The sequence below is a fragment of the Vipera berus genome (assembly GCF_964194415.1).
Source record: "Vipera berus genome assembly, chromosome: 10".
NCBI lineage: Eukaryota > Metazoa > Chordata > Lepidosauria > Squamata > Viperidae > Vipera > Vipera berus.
The window spans coordinates 23,363,552-23,379,445 of record NC_138213.1 but is presented as its reverse complement, the minus strand read 5'-3'; the positions used below and the strand labels follow the sequence as shown (position 1 = coordinate 23,379,445).

The window sequence follows — 15,894 nt, the reverse complement described above, 5'->3', positions numbered from 1 at the left end:
TTGCAGATCAGAGAGAAGATCAGAGACCAGGCCAGAGTTGTCACACAGTGGGCCAAATGGCCTGTGTAGCAAGTGGTGGGCTAAGAGGTGGAACTACTCCTCCCAAAGTCAGTTCAGCATGAATGTACTGGCAGACCACGTCCCAGGCATCTTTCTCAGCTTCAGAAAAAGTGATAAAGATGGAGATATCGCCTTAGCCTCCCCATAAAATATGGAACCAACACAGAACAGAATCAGAGGGCTGGAAGGGAGGTCTTCAACTTCAAGCTTCTGCTCAAGGCAAACAACCTTATACCATAGACAGTTGTCCAGTCTATTCTTGAAAACCTCCAGTGATGGAGCACCCACAACTCCAGGAGGCAAGCTGCCCCATTGATTAATTGTTCTTATTGTCAGAAAATTTCTCCTTACTTCTAGGTTGGATCTCTCTTTAATAAGTTTCCATTTGTTACTTCCTGTCTTGCCCTCTGATGCTTTAGAGAATAAGTCAACCCCCCTCCTCTCTGTGACTGCCCCTCAAGTACTGGAAGACAGTTATTGTTAGATGTTTTTGTGCCAGCCATGGCAGTTCCCCAAAAAGGTCATCAGATGGGAGCAAAGAAGCCACTGATGGGTCAGGGGTCCCCGGCCCCTGCAACCCCATTGGAGAGAGTTAATTGGTAAGGGAGGGGCTGAGGACCCCCTATAAAAACCTCTGCTCAGGGGCTGCTCCTCTCTGCTCTCTTTGTTCTCTCTTCTGCTTGCTTGCTTGCTGATCCATGAGCTCAATCCAGGCATGGATGCCTCCATGCCAGGGAACTCTTTCTATTTACTTTATCGTTAAATAAAGCTTTGACTGATTGCATCCCTGCCTTTTACTTGGAAGCACCTTAACGAACCATCGATCTCGTGAGGCCATCTCACAGTTATCATGTCATCCCTAATCCTTCTCTTTTATAGGCTAGATGTACTTAGCTCCCTCAACCGTTCATTATACGATTTAACCTCCAGATTCCTTATCATCTTTGCTGGTCTTCTCTGCACATTTTCCACGGTCTCAGTAGCGTTTTTCTATCACAGGGACCAGATACAATTTGCATGCAGTACACAGTACCCCTAGTTATACTGTGCTCACTAGTGCAGTACAAAGCGGTACAATCACTTCTCGTTGTCTTGACGCTATCCCTCTCTTGATGCAGCCCAGGACTATATTGGGATTTTTTGGCAGCTGTAGCACATTGCTTGGCTCATACTTAAATGTTGGTCCACCAGGACTCCTAGATCCCTCTCACAGTTACTGCTGTTGGGCTGGGTACTGCCTATTCTATACCCATGCACAGTGCTTTTTTTGTAAAAGAAAAAGGTGCCGGAACTCACACACGTCATACAACCCGCCTTGCCTACCCTACAAGGTTCCATCCAAAAAAGGTGCCGGAACTCCGTTCTGAGCGTTCTATGAGAAAAAAAGCCCTGCCCATGCACTTGGTATATCCTGTAGGACTGACTTTTCTCACCAATGAACTGCATTTTTTTTTGGATAGGGCCCAGTGTTCAAATCTGTCAAGATCCTTCTGAATCTTGAGTCTATCATCTAAAGTGTTAGCTATGTCCAGCTGACACTTGATGTCATCTGTAAATTTGATGAATTTCCCTTCTCTCCCCTCATGTAGATCATTTACAAAGCCGTTGAAGAACACCGGGCCCAAGACAGAACCTTGGCATACTCCCTGCATGCTTCCTTCCATGTAGACGTAGTTCTATCAAAGCCTATCCATTCAGTGCAATTTGCTTATTTATTTGTTCAAGTTATATGGCCGCCCATCTCAGTCAATAATTTTGGGTGGCTTACAATTCAATTAGTCAGCCAATTGTGAATCAATCTGGTGGTCATTCTCTCTATCCCACCTTTGGCTAACTTATGAAGAAGTAAGCTGTGTCTATTTTGTCAAATGCCTTACTGAGATGTGGAGCTCTCAGGAAGAGTCCTCAACGGTCCCTACCAATTGCTTCCAATTTCCTTCTGGGAAGTCTGTTTGGAGATTAAGAGAGGCTTATGGATGGTTGTCCGCAATCAGTTTTCAGCTTAATTTATTTAACCTACATTGCAAAAATACTATTGTGGGTTATGAGTGTCTTTTCTCCACTTTTTGGACTATATTTGCAATAATTGAAAATGTCATTGGGAAAGACCTGAAGTACCTTGCTGTATTTAAGGGTTCATACAAATGATCTTGCGTTTCAAGGGATAAGGATTAGCTTGGTCTGCATTCCTGACAGGCACAGAAGACCATGAAGTTCCAGTTAAACCTTTTTTAAAAAAATTCCATTTATATTTATTTATTTATCCCGCCCTTCTCCGAAGACTCAGGGCGGCTTACAAGCTTAGCAGTAGCCTTCATTCTATGTATATGCCTGCTTATTAGGGCTTTCACACACACCCCAAGCGGCATTATTACAAAGTCAGCTTAATTGCCCCCAACAATCTGGGTCCTCATTTTACCTACCTCGGAAGGATGGAAGGCTGAGTCAACCTTGAGCCTGGTGGGATGCGAACCTGCACTAATTGCAGGCAGCTGGTGTTACGTAAGGAGGCATTAGCCCACTGCTCCACCAAGGCTCTGATTTATTGCTCATGCAATAAATGGATTAGCACATGATATGGATTAGCACTAGATATGGGTTAATGGAATTCAAGGAGAGTTGGACTTAGTCCATTTGTGACTATGTAGAGCAGACATGTCAAACACAAGGCCCGAGGGCCAGATCCAGCCCGCGAAGTGGTTTCATGCGGCCCGCGAAGCCATCCTGGAAACAGTGAGGGAACGGCCTCCACTGCCTTGGCCCTGGCCCAGAGACCCTCCTCCTGCCAGAGACCCTCAGATCTGTCCCACTTCTGCCCGAGCCCCCATAGGCACCCTTGATGCGAACCATGTAGAGCTGGCCACGCCCACCCAGTAGGCCATACGCACTCTAGCCACACCCACCCAGTAGGCCACACCCACCCTGGCCACACCCACCCAGCCCCCTGAGGGCAACCGCAATGCTGATGCGGCCCTCAATGAAATTGAGTTTGACACCCCTGATGTAGAGACTCTAGGCTGATTTCTCTTTTGACTCTGCCCCAGGTTCTGCTACTCTTTCTCCTAGAATTCCCTTTGCAAAGTCTCTCCTGCTCATCCTTCCCTTCTTTCTCAGGGTTCAGCTCCTCTTCAACCCAAAGCCCTTCCTGTTACTTACTGGAGGAGGGGTCAATACTGCTGGGGAACTGGACTTTCTTCACGTGGCAGAGGAAGGGGTGGCATTTAAATCTGCAGCAAATGGTTTCATAGAAATGCTCCTCTCCATCTTTCTCGGCTTCTTTGCCTTTCTCCTCTGGAATTTTCTCTTTGGAAGGAGCTAAGGGAACAAACCAAATCAGTGAAATTGAAACAAAATGTTTTGCCCATCATTAGGGGCCAAATGAAGAGAAAGTTCAGACACACTCTCTCTAGCAAGAGTGGACAACCCATACTGCAGCTTGCACCTGGCCCGAAATCCCAATTGGCAGCTCCCCAGATCAACCAGGATTGCTCTTTTTTGGTTAGGGCTGGAATATCTCATGCCTGAGACTGCAGGGGTGGTGGAACCAGTGGCGGGATTCAGTCGGTTCGCACCACTTTGGCAGAACCGGTAACTAATTTTTTGTTGCCCAGGCCCAGAATGGACTCCTGGAAGTGGCATCCACACAGAGAACCTGTTGTTCACATATTTGAATCCCACCACTGGGTGGAACCTCAAGGATGCTGAAGCTATTGTGAAATACACTTGCTTCATTGCTAAAATAGTATTATCTCCCCACAAAAACAACAACAGGCAGAATCTGAAATGATTGTGTTACTCTTGGAAGGCAGATTCAGGCCAGAATGTCTGGGAGGGTAGGAGACACCCCACAGCACAGCATAAAATGATGGCCTCTAGGATGTCAACCTGCCAAGGCGGAGGCTGCTTTCCCCCTGTGAGCTGAACATTCCCCCCCGCCAACCCCAGCTGGCCAGTCAAGGCTCTCTCTCAGCCCCCTCGGGACACAGGAGCCCCAGCCCTTAACACCAGACTCACTCACAGGCTGCTGGGGTCTCGTCCTCGGAGGAGGCGTCGGGGTCCGTCAGCTTCTCCTTGACCTTCTCAGTTCGGTCCTTGAAGAGCCGCACCAGCTCCTGCAGGCGGTCATTTATGACGGCGCTACTCTGGCTGGCGGCTGAGCTGCTGCGCCTGGGTGAGCTGCGGAGCAACCAAGAGGGAGAATCGGCTCCTGCCTTCCCAGGGACTCTGGAAGGGCAGGGCCGGACATTTGTGGCTGAGGGGGCAGAGATAAGAGTGGGAATAGAAGAGTTTTGCCCTGCCTTCTCGCTCTGTTTGAAAACCCCTCCAAATGTGCTTCATCTGATTTGCTGCTGAACTCTTAGTGGGGTGCTCTCGGCATGTCTAACAGATGGCCCCGGGGCCGTTGGGGCCACATGCAGCCCATGCCTTCCTTGTCTTTTTCTTAAGGGCTGCTTGGAAATTCCAGATCATTCCTCCAAGAGCCATTTTGTTCCTGCCCGGGGAGTCACACAACATTTAAAAAATACATGTAATTCCTACAGTTGTGTCGGATGTTTCTCCTTGAGCCAAAGCCATTTCCCTCGCTGTGTAAAAACAAGACTTGGGGGGGACAGGGAAGAGGGCAAGAGGCCTGTATCCAGAAGTCCTTGATCAGAGACCAATCCAGGTGGGAAAAGAGGAGAGGAAGCACCTGGTCACTTGTCTGGGTTCTGAGCTAAGACTTCATGAAGGGAGAATAATCCGATGCAATAAAAGGAGCACCTGGTCATCCAAAGTCATCCCTCCACCAGTCTGCAAGACCAGCTGCAGAAGCCTCATAGACGCCACTCCCGTGCCCTTTCACGGGCACAATCGAAGGCAGAGCGCAGGCAGGGCCTTTCAGCACAGCTGCCCCACAGAGCTTGGTCAAGTGACCCGTCCTCCCACCTTTGCCCGCTCTCTGGGCAGAACCTGACGTTGCATTCAGAAGTGGTGCCATCGGCACTTCTTCTCCCAATGGGGGTCTTGTCCAAAGAAGACCCTGAAATGGCTCCTGGACGCTGCTGGGATAACTTGGTCGGGACGGGAACTGCCAGTCCTGCTGGCATCCGTCAGTCCTTCTAGGCAGACAACAGCTGGGAAATGCTCTTTTTTCCTATGCGATGGGTCGGATATAATACTGGAAAGCTTTTCCGTGTTTCTGTTTACTCCATCTCATAGCAAATAAAATCAAAGTGGGGTTCTTTTGAGATTCTTATTCCTGATTTCTGCATTTCCAGGACAGAGTAATCGTTCCCCAAGCTCTTCCCCCCCCTCCTCTCCCTCCTTCCAGAGCATCTCTCGTTGGGGCAGAGACAAGAAGCAGAAAGAGCTGATTCTAGCACGAGGCCTATATTTAAAAACAGCGCAAGCAGCACTCCGCGCTTGTCCTGATTGGAAAGAATTGGGGGGAGGGGTTGACCCCTTGCCTTTCTACCTTTCCCGGCTTTTCAGGGGGGAGCCACCTCCCTCTGCTTCTTTCTATTCCCCTGTTTCTCTTGTCCCCCATCAGTTCTGCAGCCGTGAGAGCAGGGAGGGGAATGCTAGGAAGGGTCCCTAGCCAGCCCCCCCCGCCTGCGTTTCCTCCCCATTGGTCTTTAGTGTGTGGAGACATGCCAGATGGGAGACCCCTCGATGCATGTCGGAAACACGGAGAGGGAGAGAGACAGGGGGAAAGGAAGGGGGGCCTTAAGCTCCCCATTCTCTGCTATCAAGATTTATTCTGTGGCTCAGAGAGCAGCTGGACCCCTTTTAACCTGCAGCAGTTTGGACAGGTTAAAAGGGCTGGTTAGAAAATAACCAAAATAAGGTTTTTGGTTGCCTGCATTGTGAGACCTTTCCCTGGTTGCCTGGTAGCTGCCCCCTCTGGCCTTGGGGGGGGAGAAGCAATTTTACAGGTAACCTTACGCTTGGATAGCCTGCTGCACCTGCTCTGCTGGACTGGGAGGTTCTACCCAGTTAAAGCAATGTTTGATCTCTCTCTCTCTCTCTCTCTCTCTCTCTCTCTCTCTCTGTGTGTGTGTGTGTGTGTGTGTGTGTGTTTTACCTGGTGCACTGCCTCCTTTTGAGACACAACCACTCACCCCTCAGCTCCCCCCTTCAACTGCCCCTTTGACTGAGGAGCAGTGAGAGAAGGTGCCGCCTGTCAAGGCAAGAGGTGAGAAAAATAAAAATGTGTCAGACTCCATCCAGTCTCCCCACCCTCCGGTCATCCCTGAATGGGCCCCAGAATATTCTGATGCCTTCTGTCCATCTTAGTCAGGTTAGGCTTTCTGTGAGGGAGGAAAGATTGGACCAGGCTGAGGAGCCGTTATGCCTTGGGCAGCTTCGCCTCCACCTGAAGGACAGGACCGGTGAGGGGCCCCAGACCCCACCAAAGCGCAGATTTACCCCGCTTAGTCCACGCTGTTCTCTGCAAACTAGGCTCTCTTTCCTGTCAGGCATTTTGCACCCAGGAGGGACTCCATGCTGGAGTCCACCAAGAGGCTGACTCCCTCTGTCTAAAGCAGCCTTTAGTTCTCTGGGTCCATCCCTGTCTGAGATGGAGGGTTTGGGCCTTCAAGGAGGGATTTCTCTGAGATTTCTGCATACTTTCCCATCGGCACACAGAGTAAAAAATTACGGTTTGTGCAGTACCAGAGTGGATGATATTCTAGACTTTGTAGACTTTCTTTTTTTCCAAAACATGACTTTCCTCCATAATTAAATAGGCTTCAGCTTTTCAGGACACCATTTGGCAACTGGAGCAGGTCTGCCTGTGCCACCCCCAGGAGGGCGGAGTGGGATGCCATCCTGGCAAATGGTTGAAGTGTGACCCAACCACCAGCCCAGTCCTGTACGGGAAAGCGACAGGCCATTCATGTGGTCTCAAGCAAATCTGCTGAGGTAGGATGTTTTGGGATTATACCTGCTGAGTTCTTCTTCCCGTTGATTGGACTGGTCTGGCCAGGCATTGACTGGGGACAGTCTCAGCTCTTCCACATTTACTTCTTGGGAAGAGGATTTCCTCCTAAGGTAGGCAAAGAATTTGGAAAAACAAAGCATCACCACAGTACAGGAAGCAAAACAAAACGTGTTACGAAAACATGTCTCTGCAGGCCATGGTCATCCAGGGATCAGCCAAGAGTCTAAAACTCTAAACATGTCTCTAGATTGCAATGCAATGGGCAATCGGGTGGAGTATAAGGCTGCATTCTGGTCTGTATTCATGTCTGAAACTTTTCTACTAGTCTCATCTACAGCAGAATTAAGGGTTAATTATCTGGAGACTCCTCTTTGCTGAGCCTCACTTGGAAGCCTGACATTATCTAGCTTTACCATGGCAAAGATCCAGGTAGTTCTGCCAAATTTAGCTGGGAGGTTTGCTAGTTCTAAGGAAATGGTCCCAGAATTTGCTGAATTATTTCCAGAAACTCCTGACAGGAGTTCAGGACATATATAATCCAGGGAGGATCTGGTGGGAGGGTGGAGATAGGTATCGCAGAAGAGTAATTCAGGCCGAGGTCCAGGTTCTCACAGAATACCAAACTCTGCATTGACACAGGCTTCGTACCTCTTGGGAGCCTTTGGTGTAGGTGGCACAGTGAGGGTGTGCAAGCCCTTGGGGGCTGATGGCCAAGCTTGGGAGGCAGGAACGGGCAGCCTGGAAGGGCCAGTCTTAGAATCCACCTTTGGAGTATTCACCGTAGGATGTTTGCCTGATGGTTGTCCTTGGGCAGGAAAGACCAAGAAAAGTTGGGTTATTGACAATATGGATTCTTGACCTCAAGCAAATTCCAAAATGCTCAAAAACATGGCTGTTGGTTACAATCAAAAATCTCTGCCATAAAAAATGGTAGCTTCCTCTATTATGCTCTGTTTAGTTGTGCCCTTGTTTCTAGATTATTTTCTGAAGAAAATTCAAGTCATCTTTTCAAGGCATCAAAATTTTTATTAAATGTCTTATAATTCAACATCTAAAATGGAAAAAGTTGGGTTAAGAAAGGTAAAATCAGACTTTGCTATTATTTTCATAAGCAAGATATCCATTATGCCATTAGAAGATGCTTCTCTAGAATCTTTTGCCATGGAATGGAATATATGGAATGGAACAGAACAGAACAGAACAGAATATATGGAATGGAATGGAATGGAATGGAATGGAATGGAATGGAATGGAATGGAATAGAATAGAATAGAATAGAATAGAATAGAATAGAATAGAATAGAATAGAATAGAATAGAATAGAATAGAATAGAATAGAATAGAATAGAATAATAGAATAGAATAGAATGGAGGAGTATTAGGTATGTTCACTGGATTGTGTTATTTATAAAAATAATAAAGGGAGGGTAATTAATGGACGAGTGGAGTGGAGTGGAGTGGAGTGGAGTGGAATGGAATGGAATAGAATAGAATAGAATAGAATAGAATAGAATAGAATAGAATAGAATAGAATAGAATAGAATTAGAGCGGAATGGAATGGAATACAAATAGAATGGAATGGAATGGAATGGAATGGAATGGAATGGAATAGAATAGAATAGAATAGAATAGAATAGAATAGAATAGAATAGAATAGAATAGAATAGAATAGAATAGAATAGAATAGAATAGAATAGAATAGAATAGAATAGAATAGAATAGAATAGAATAGAATAGAATTAGAGCGGAATGGAATGGAATACAAATAGAATGGAATGGAATGGAATGGAATAGAATAGAATAGAATAGAATAGAATAGAATAATAGAATAGAATAGAATAGAACAGAACAGAACAGAACAGAACAGAACAGAATAGAATAGAATAGAATAGAATAGAATAGAGGAGTATTAGGTATGTTCACTGCATTGTGTTATTTATAAAAATAATAAAGGGAGGGTAATTAATGGACTGGAGTGGAGTGGAGTGGAGTGGAGTGGAGTGGAGTGGAGTGGAGTGGAGTGGAGTGGAATGGAATGGAATAGAATAGAATAGAATAGAATTAGAGCGGAATGGAATGGAATACAAATAGAATGGAATGGAATGGAATGGAATGGAATGGAATGGAATAGAATAGAATAGAACAGAACAGAACAGAACAGAACAGAACAGAACAGAACAGAACAGAACAGAATAGAATAGAGGAGTATTATGTATGTTCACTGCATTGTGTTATTTATAAAAATAATAAAGGGAGGGTAATTAATGGACTGGAGTGGAGTGGAGTGGAGTGGAGTGGAGTGGAATGGAATAGAATAGAATAGAATAGAATAGAATAGAATAGAATAGAATTAGAATAGAATAGAATAGAATAGAATAGAATAGAATAGAATAGAATAGAATAGAATAGAATAGAATAGAATAGAATTAGAATAGAATTAGAATAGAATAGAATAGAATAGAATAGAATAGAATAGAATTAGAATAGAATAGAATAGAATAGAAATAGAATAGAAATAGAATAGAATAGAATAGAATAGAATAGAATAGAATAGAATAGAATAGAATTAGAATAGAATAGAATAGAATAGAATAGAATAGAATAGAATAGAATAGAATAGAATTAGAATAGAATAGAATAGAATAGAATAGAATAGAATAGAATAGAATAGAATAGAATAGAATAGAATAGAATAGAATAGAATAGAATAGAATAGAATAGAAATAGAATGGAATGGATTGGAATAGAACAGGATAGAATAGGATACGATAGATAGGATAGGAGAGAGCTGGAAGAGACCTTGGAGATGAATCCCTTGTCATTCCGATATCACTTTTAACAAATGCCTGCTCCCCAAATTGTGCACATTTCTCCTACATTTTGGAGGTGATGTATGTTGATCCCTCTGGAAATAACACTCTACTTGGAACTAAGCCCAAGTGCCGGAAGGTCAGCCAGGAAAGCTGCAAGCACTAAAGTCTTGGCAGGTGCTACATTACCCCTGATGCCTGAGCGGGAAGCTTCTTCCTTCCGAAAACCGGGGTTGCTCAGGCCAGCCTTTGGCTTCCTAGGCAGGAGGATGGGGATGTGGGAGGGAGGAGCAGAGCTGCGGTAGCTGGGGACATTGGGCAGCTCTTCCACGCCAGCTGAGCAGGAAGGGGAGGCATGCGGACGATGGCGCGGCTTCTTGGGCACCAGGCGAACCAGCTCCACGGCGCGGGTTGGCCTGGACATGGCGGCACTAGGGAGTCAGATGCTTCAGGGCGAGGCTGGGAGGCTGGGAACTGCAAGAAGAAGCACACAACCGCCCAGTGAGGAGGGGCGTCATTCCGCCCTGAGGGAGGCCCTTCCCTGGGAGCCCAAGAGGTCCGAGCCGATGGGAACCACCTGGTCCCATGAAGGGAGAGGCTGACTCTCCCCAGAGGGTGGGGCCTTGATGCCCACACGTCATTCTGGTCGGGGCACTTCCCAGACCGAGGCACCCAAATTCAGCACCAAAACAGCCTTTTCAGAACAGAATCTGCTGTTAAACCTAGCATATGACTCTTTACGCTCACCCTTAACTCCCCTCCAATCCGCCCCTGAGTGCAAAAAAAAAAAAAACAAAAACAAGAAAAAAGGCAGAGGCTGAAAACTTTGGCCAGTGCAATTTCTGAGGGTGTCACTGGTTTATGACATCGCCCTGTAGTCCCCAGAGACCAAATAATTGTGTGTGTGGGATACAATTAGGTTGAAAACATTGCCATGGAACCGTCTGCATTTGTAAGCAAATCTGAAGTATCTGGAGATAATTTGAGATGACTTCACTTTTAACCCTGTTTTCCAGGCTTGTCCATAGGTTGTGATCAAATAAGTCAAAATGGCAGCTGCACTGGCCTGATCAGTCTCCCCCCCCCTGCTTGTTATGTGCACCAATTGCACTGGCAGAGGGCATGACCTTTTTGACTAACCCCCTGCAGGCACCCTGCTAGCTTCTCGGCACCAAATGCTGGCCCTGCACTCCCTGGAAGAGACCCCAGTGGCCCACCAGAAGTGGGGAGGGGATGGTGGTCCTGCAGGGGGGAGACTGCCCTGGGTGATGCACGTGGTACCTGCAGGGGCAACCAAGGTGGGGGCTGCTGCTGTTGTTGCTGCTGCTGCCTTTATCTGAAAACAAACAAGTAAACAAACATTATTCTAGAGAACATTAGCAAGGAAAAGCATCCCATCACCCCAAAATAGCAAAAATGTGGATTTTTTTTAACATATACTATAAAGATTTTGGAATCAAATTTTATTCCATTGAATTATTTATCAGTGTATAAAACATTTAATGAATCATTATGCTCTCAGCTGGTCATCAATCAACCACATATGTGCATCCAGCTCACAGCTTTATTAAACAAAGGTAGACTTTTTAACCACAACATATTTAATTGGCTAAATTATCACATTACACTAAACAAGAATGTGGTTTGTCTAGCTTAGCCTTAGCATGTCTTGCAAACTTATCTTTCTTGTCTGTAAACCATGGTTTGTGACTTACTTCTGTACCAATTCAACAAATCAGGCTTAATGTGATGTATGAACCCCAGTGCTTTTTTTGTAAAAGAAAAAGGTGCCGGAACTCACACATGTCATACAACCCGCCTTGCCTACCCTACAAGGTTCCATCCAAAAAAGGTGCCGGAACTCCGTTCTGAGCGTTCTATGAGAAAAAAAGCCCTGATGAACCCTATATTCAATTGCTGTAAGACTTGAACTAGATATGGTTTTCTGGAGAGCAAAACAAAGTTAGCAGAAGATTCCCCTCAGGTCTCAGCGGTAGGCAGGCATCAACCTTTCCCAAGCACGAACAGTCTGAAGCCAAAGGCTCTGAAGGCCATGTACAAAATGTTCTTCATCAATGATTTGGAATATTAATAGAAGTAGTAGTATTAACATAATTTCTGTTGAGTGTTAAGAAATATTTCCTAACAATAAAAGCAGTTTAATTACTGCGAAACTAATTACTTAGAGGATAAATAAATGAATAAACATAGAAATACATGAACAGGCACCAACCTGAATTAAGGGGTTTGCAATGTCATCCCCTGCTTCAACTTTTGCTGAAGTCAGTCGTCCCAACGTGCCACCATTTGAAGCTTCCCTGGGACAAAAACTGAGTCGTCAGGATCAGATGGAATGGAAAATCACAATGGAATCTTACAGTCTGGGGTCCTCTGGATCTGACTGCAGCATTCACACAGCTCACGTTAGCAAAGATCTTCAAATGGAGAGCACCGCAACCCAGAATTACCTGAATATCATTGCCAGGGCTTACTCCTGGCACTGCCATGTAGGTTACTTGCCTGGCTATTAAGCTTGCCGAAGTTGCAAACCTAGCGGCCATCCAGGTGAGATGTCCACTCTGCACAGCATAAAGATGTGATATAAATCCGATAGATAGATGAATAAACCAGGGTGAGGAGAAACATTTTGTAGTTGCACGTGGGAGGTTTGAGTGTGCACCAAATGCTCCCCAGCCTCTTGCGTTACAGCACGGCATGATAAAGAAGCAGAAGCAAGATGGGGCGAGAGGAGGGTCCTGAAGTCTCCCCTCCCCTCTGGGTGCTTTGCCTATCAGAGTGAAATCTCACGGATGTGGAAGGAGACTCCTGGAGATCTCTGGGCAAAGACGTTCAACAAAGCGTCAGGCAACTTGAGCTCTGAATATCGGGCCTTCTCATAAGACATGGAAATTGGGCTTCCCTAACACAAAGTAGGAAGAATTCTTTAATTGGAAGGCCCAATGGAAAGAGCAAAAGTTGTCTTGTTCTTAAGAGCAAAATAAAAAATGGCCACCTCTTCCTCACTGAAGGGCCTGGGCATCCTTTGCGACTTTTCCAGTATCTGGAAAGTACCTTTGACTCATGAACCTGACATCAAATGAACCCAGTTGAATTTATAATGGGAAGCATCACAGGAAAAAAAATAAAGCCCAGAACAAGGAAGCAGCAGCTGAAGACTCACCTGCTCGCCTCTTTGGATCACGTTCCTCCAAGGGCAAAGCACCATCTCACCCTTCCATCCGCCCTCGGGATTCGCTCCATCCTTCCAAAAGGCTTCCCTGTCTGATGATGCTACAATAATCCGCAACCGCTTCAGAGCCGGAATTTTGCCACTGTTTTAGATGCTGCTGGTTTAACTGCCTGCCCCTTTTCCTCCTTAACCAGTGTGTGTGTGTGTGTGTGTGTGTGTGTGTGTGTGTGTGTGGCTGTGTGGGACCTGCCCCTGTCCACCCGCCCTGCAGCCGAGCAGTGCTTGGGGACCAAAGACCTGCGGTCTCCAGGAGCAGAGGCAGTTGCTAAGAGGGAAAGCAGGTCACCAGGAGGCTCTGACGGTTACTAAGCACCCTGCAGCCCGGGAAGCACTAACGGAGGCTCTTTCAGGCAGCGCTGCGCTGGATGCGCTCCTTTGGTGACTTCAAAAACAAATGCAGGGACAATCCAAGGGGAGGCGTCGGGCACTTCTATTTTTCAGCTACAGTGCAACCTTCTGCCCTTTTTTGAGAAGTCAAAAGGTTTGGAAAGCATTTAATTTCTATTACTGCAACACGTGCCTGAAGCTGTTCTTTTAGAAACACGATTAATCTGAGCTCCTGTGAGGCGCTAATACTGCTTGAAGCCAAGGGCTTCTTTTTCACCTCTGTCTGAGGATGGATGTGACCACCGGAAGATGGGCTGATCTTCTGACTGCTGACTCTGAATGCCAAGGAGACTTTGGCTCAGAGCCAAAGTCTGACCGGGTCTCCATGCAGATGGGACTAAAAGCAAACTCAAAGGACGGAGGCTTTTTCAAAGGAAACGCAGGCTCTGCTGCTCTGGGAAAGGGCCTTTCCCTCGCGGATTCTCTATTTATGTCATGCCTGTCCTCTTTGTCTGCAGGAGCTGAAGGGCACACCCAGCACACACCCCTGCCGCTACTGGGGCCCATGGCAGCTCTCGGGGGGGGGGGAGGGGAGGGGCTGAGAGGGGAGTTGGCAGCTTTCCTGCCAAAGGAAGGGCCAGATCCTCGCCGGACTGGAACCACCCAGTTCCACCAAGGGCAGAGAGGGAGGCCTACCCCACCTTTCCCAGGGAGCTTCTGCGCCTGAGGGCTGCCTGAAACCTGGCTCTCCCCGCTTCTAGTCCAGCACCTTCACCCCCTGTCTCTGGGGTCCAGAAGGACTCCCTCAGGGTCCCCAGGAAATGTCCAAGGATGGGGGGGGGATAGAACTCGAGTCTCCCTGGTCTGACGTCAAGGCCTTAATCCTCACCCTGCTCTGGCTCTTGGTCAGCCTTCCCAGGGGACCCGAGTAGGAAGCCCAAGTCAGGCAGGCTAATGAAACTTTTATTACAGAGCTGGCCAGGCTCAACATGCCCCCCCCCATCTTTGTGGGAGAAGTAGGGAGACTCCTGCCTCAATTACATTTGTGCCGCAGATCCCTCTGATCTGACCGTTGTCTTGGCAGTGGTTCTTCCTCCTGCCCAAAGCCTCCAGGAAGCTTCTGGCACTGAGGAGGACTAGAACCTGGCTCTCCCTGCTCCTAGCCCAGCACCTTCATCACTAACCACGTGGGTTTTCCCAAGGAACCGCCCAGAGCGACCCATGGTTGCTGGGACCATCCTTGAAGGGTCTGCTTGTGGCAGTGGAAGAAGCAAGAAGAGTCCACACCTCAGGAAGAATGTTCTGGAGGATCTGGGATCCCATCCAGCCTTTGCTAGGCAGGCACTGGTCCAGCCCCCAGCCCCGCTCTCACCCCCACCAGGCAAGGCCCTGGCCACAGCTCTCCATCATCTCCCATCTGCCCCAAAGGACCATTTCTAAGCCTTGACCTCTTTCTTTCCGGCTGGCCTCCGTAGGGCTTCCTGCCTGGGCTGGGGGGAGAGCCCAGAGGACACTCGGCTGGGTAGGTCCAACATCTCACTTCCACGACCATCTCGTCATCCTCTTCTGCATCCCTCTGCATGGAAAAGGTTCTGGCTGGAAAAGAGAAAGCGAGGCTAAGAGGTGAAGGTGGACTTTACAGAGGCAGCGGGAGAAATGGTTTCTAAAATAGGTTTAGGAAAGAAAGAGGAATGTTTTTGTTTTTGTTTATCCCATTTATATCCCGCCCTTCTCCGAAGACTCAGGGCGGCTTACAATCTAAGAAGCACAAATCAATGTGCTTAGCAGTAGCCTTCATTCTATGTATATGCCTGCTTATTAGGGCTTTCACACAAGCGGCATTATTACAAAGTCAGCTTAATTGCCCCCAACAATCTGGGTCCTCATTTTACCTACCTCGGAAGGATGGAAGGCTGAGTCAACCTTGAGCCTGGTGGGACTCAAACCTGCACTAATTGCAGGCAGCTGTTACTTAAGGAGGCATTAGCCCACTGCTCCACCAATGTGGAATACTTGTGGCTCCAGACTGAATAGCCCTGCCTGATTCAGACTCTTCTCTTGCTCATCAAACCACCTAAAGGGCACCTGGGCTCACAAGACTCAGAAATCACCTGAATGGCTGCGTGTCTTTCTCTTAGCTGCCACACTGACAATTGACAGGGGACTCTGGCATGGAGGACCTTCACTTCAGGTCCCTGTAAGGGGTCCTGGCCTCTTTCAACTGGCTGTCTTTCCTTGGAGCGACTCTCTGGCCTGCCTATAAGACAGTTTCTTCCAGAGACAACAGCTTCAAATTTCATTCCCTCATGAATCTTCCTGGACAACTGGGGCACCATCTTGACCTATTTTGTGCCTGGACTGTGTTGTTGTGAGAGTAGAATAAGGGGAAGCAAACCACTATAAGTGGGTCTCTACTGGTGGGACTTTTGCCTCAGGTGGGACTCAATACTGTAAAGTGCTCTGACAGATATATCATCAGTATGTTTGTAAATGAAAACATTATTCTGGGAGAAAGTGGCCTTTT

General features: G+C 47.1%; 1 protein-coding gene across 1 annotated transcript in view; it reads right to left on the bottom strand.

Annotated features, from left to right (window-relative positions):
- The window catches only part of CNGB1 (cyclic nucleotide gated channel subunit beta 1), a gene marked incomplete at its 5' end in the record, with an annotated part of 65,346 nt that overhangs the window by 15,681 nt on the left and 33,771 nt on the right, over positions 1-15,894 (bottom strand). The window contains 8 exons of the mRNA XM_081335688.1: positions 3,217-3,375; positions 4,079-4,236; positions 6,986-7,087; positions 7,631-7,787; positions 9,983-10,224; positions 11,011-11,129; positions 12,027-12,111; positions 14,819-14,966. Coding sequence (XP_081191814.1) covers positions 3,217-3,375; positions 4,079-4,236; positions 6,986-7,087; positions 7,631-7,787; positions 9,983-10,224; positions 11,011-11,129; positions 12,027-12,111; positions 14,819-14,966 — 1,170 coding nt within the window. The remainder of the gene's footprint in view (positions 1-3,216; positions 3,376-4,078; positions 4,237-6,985; positions 7,088-7,630; positions 7,788-9,982; positions 10,225-11,010; positions 11,130-12,026; positions 12,112-14,818; positions 14,967-15,894) is intronic.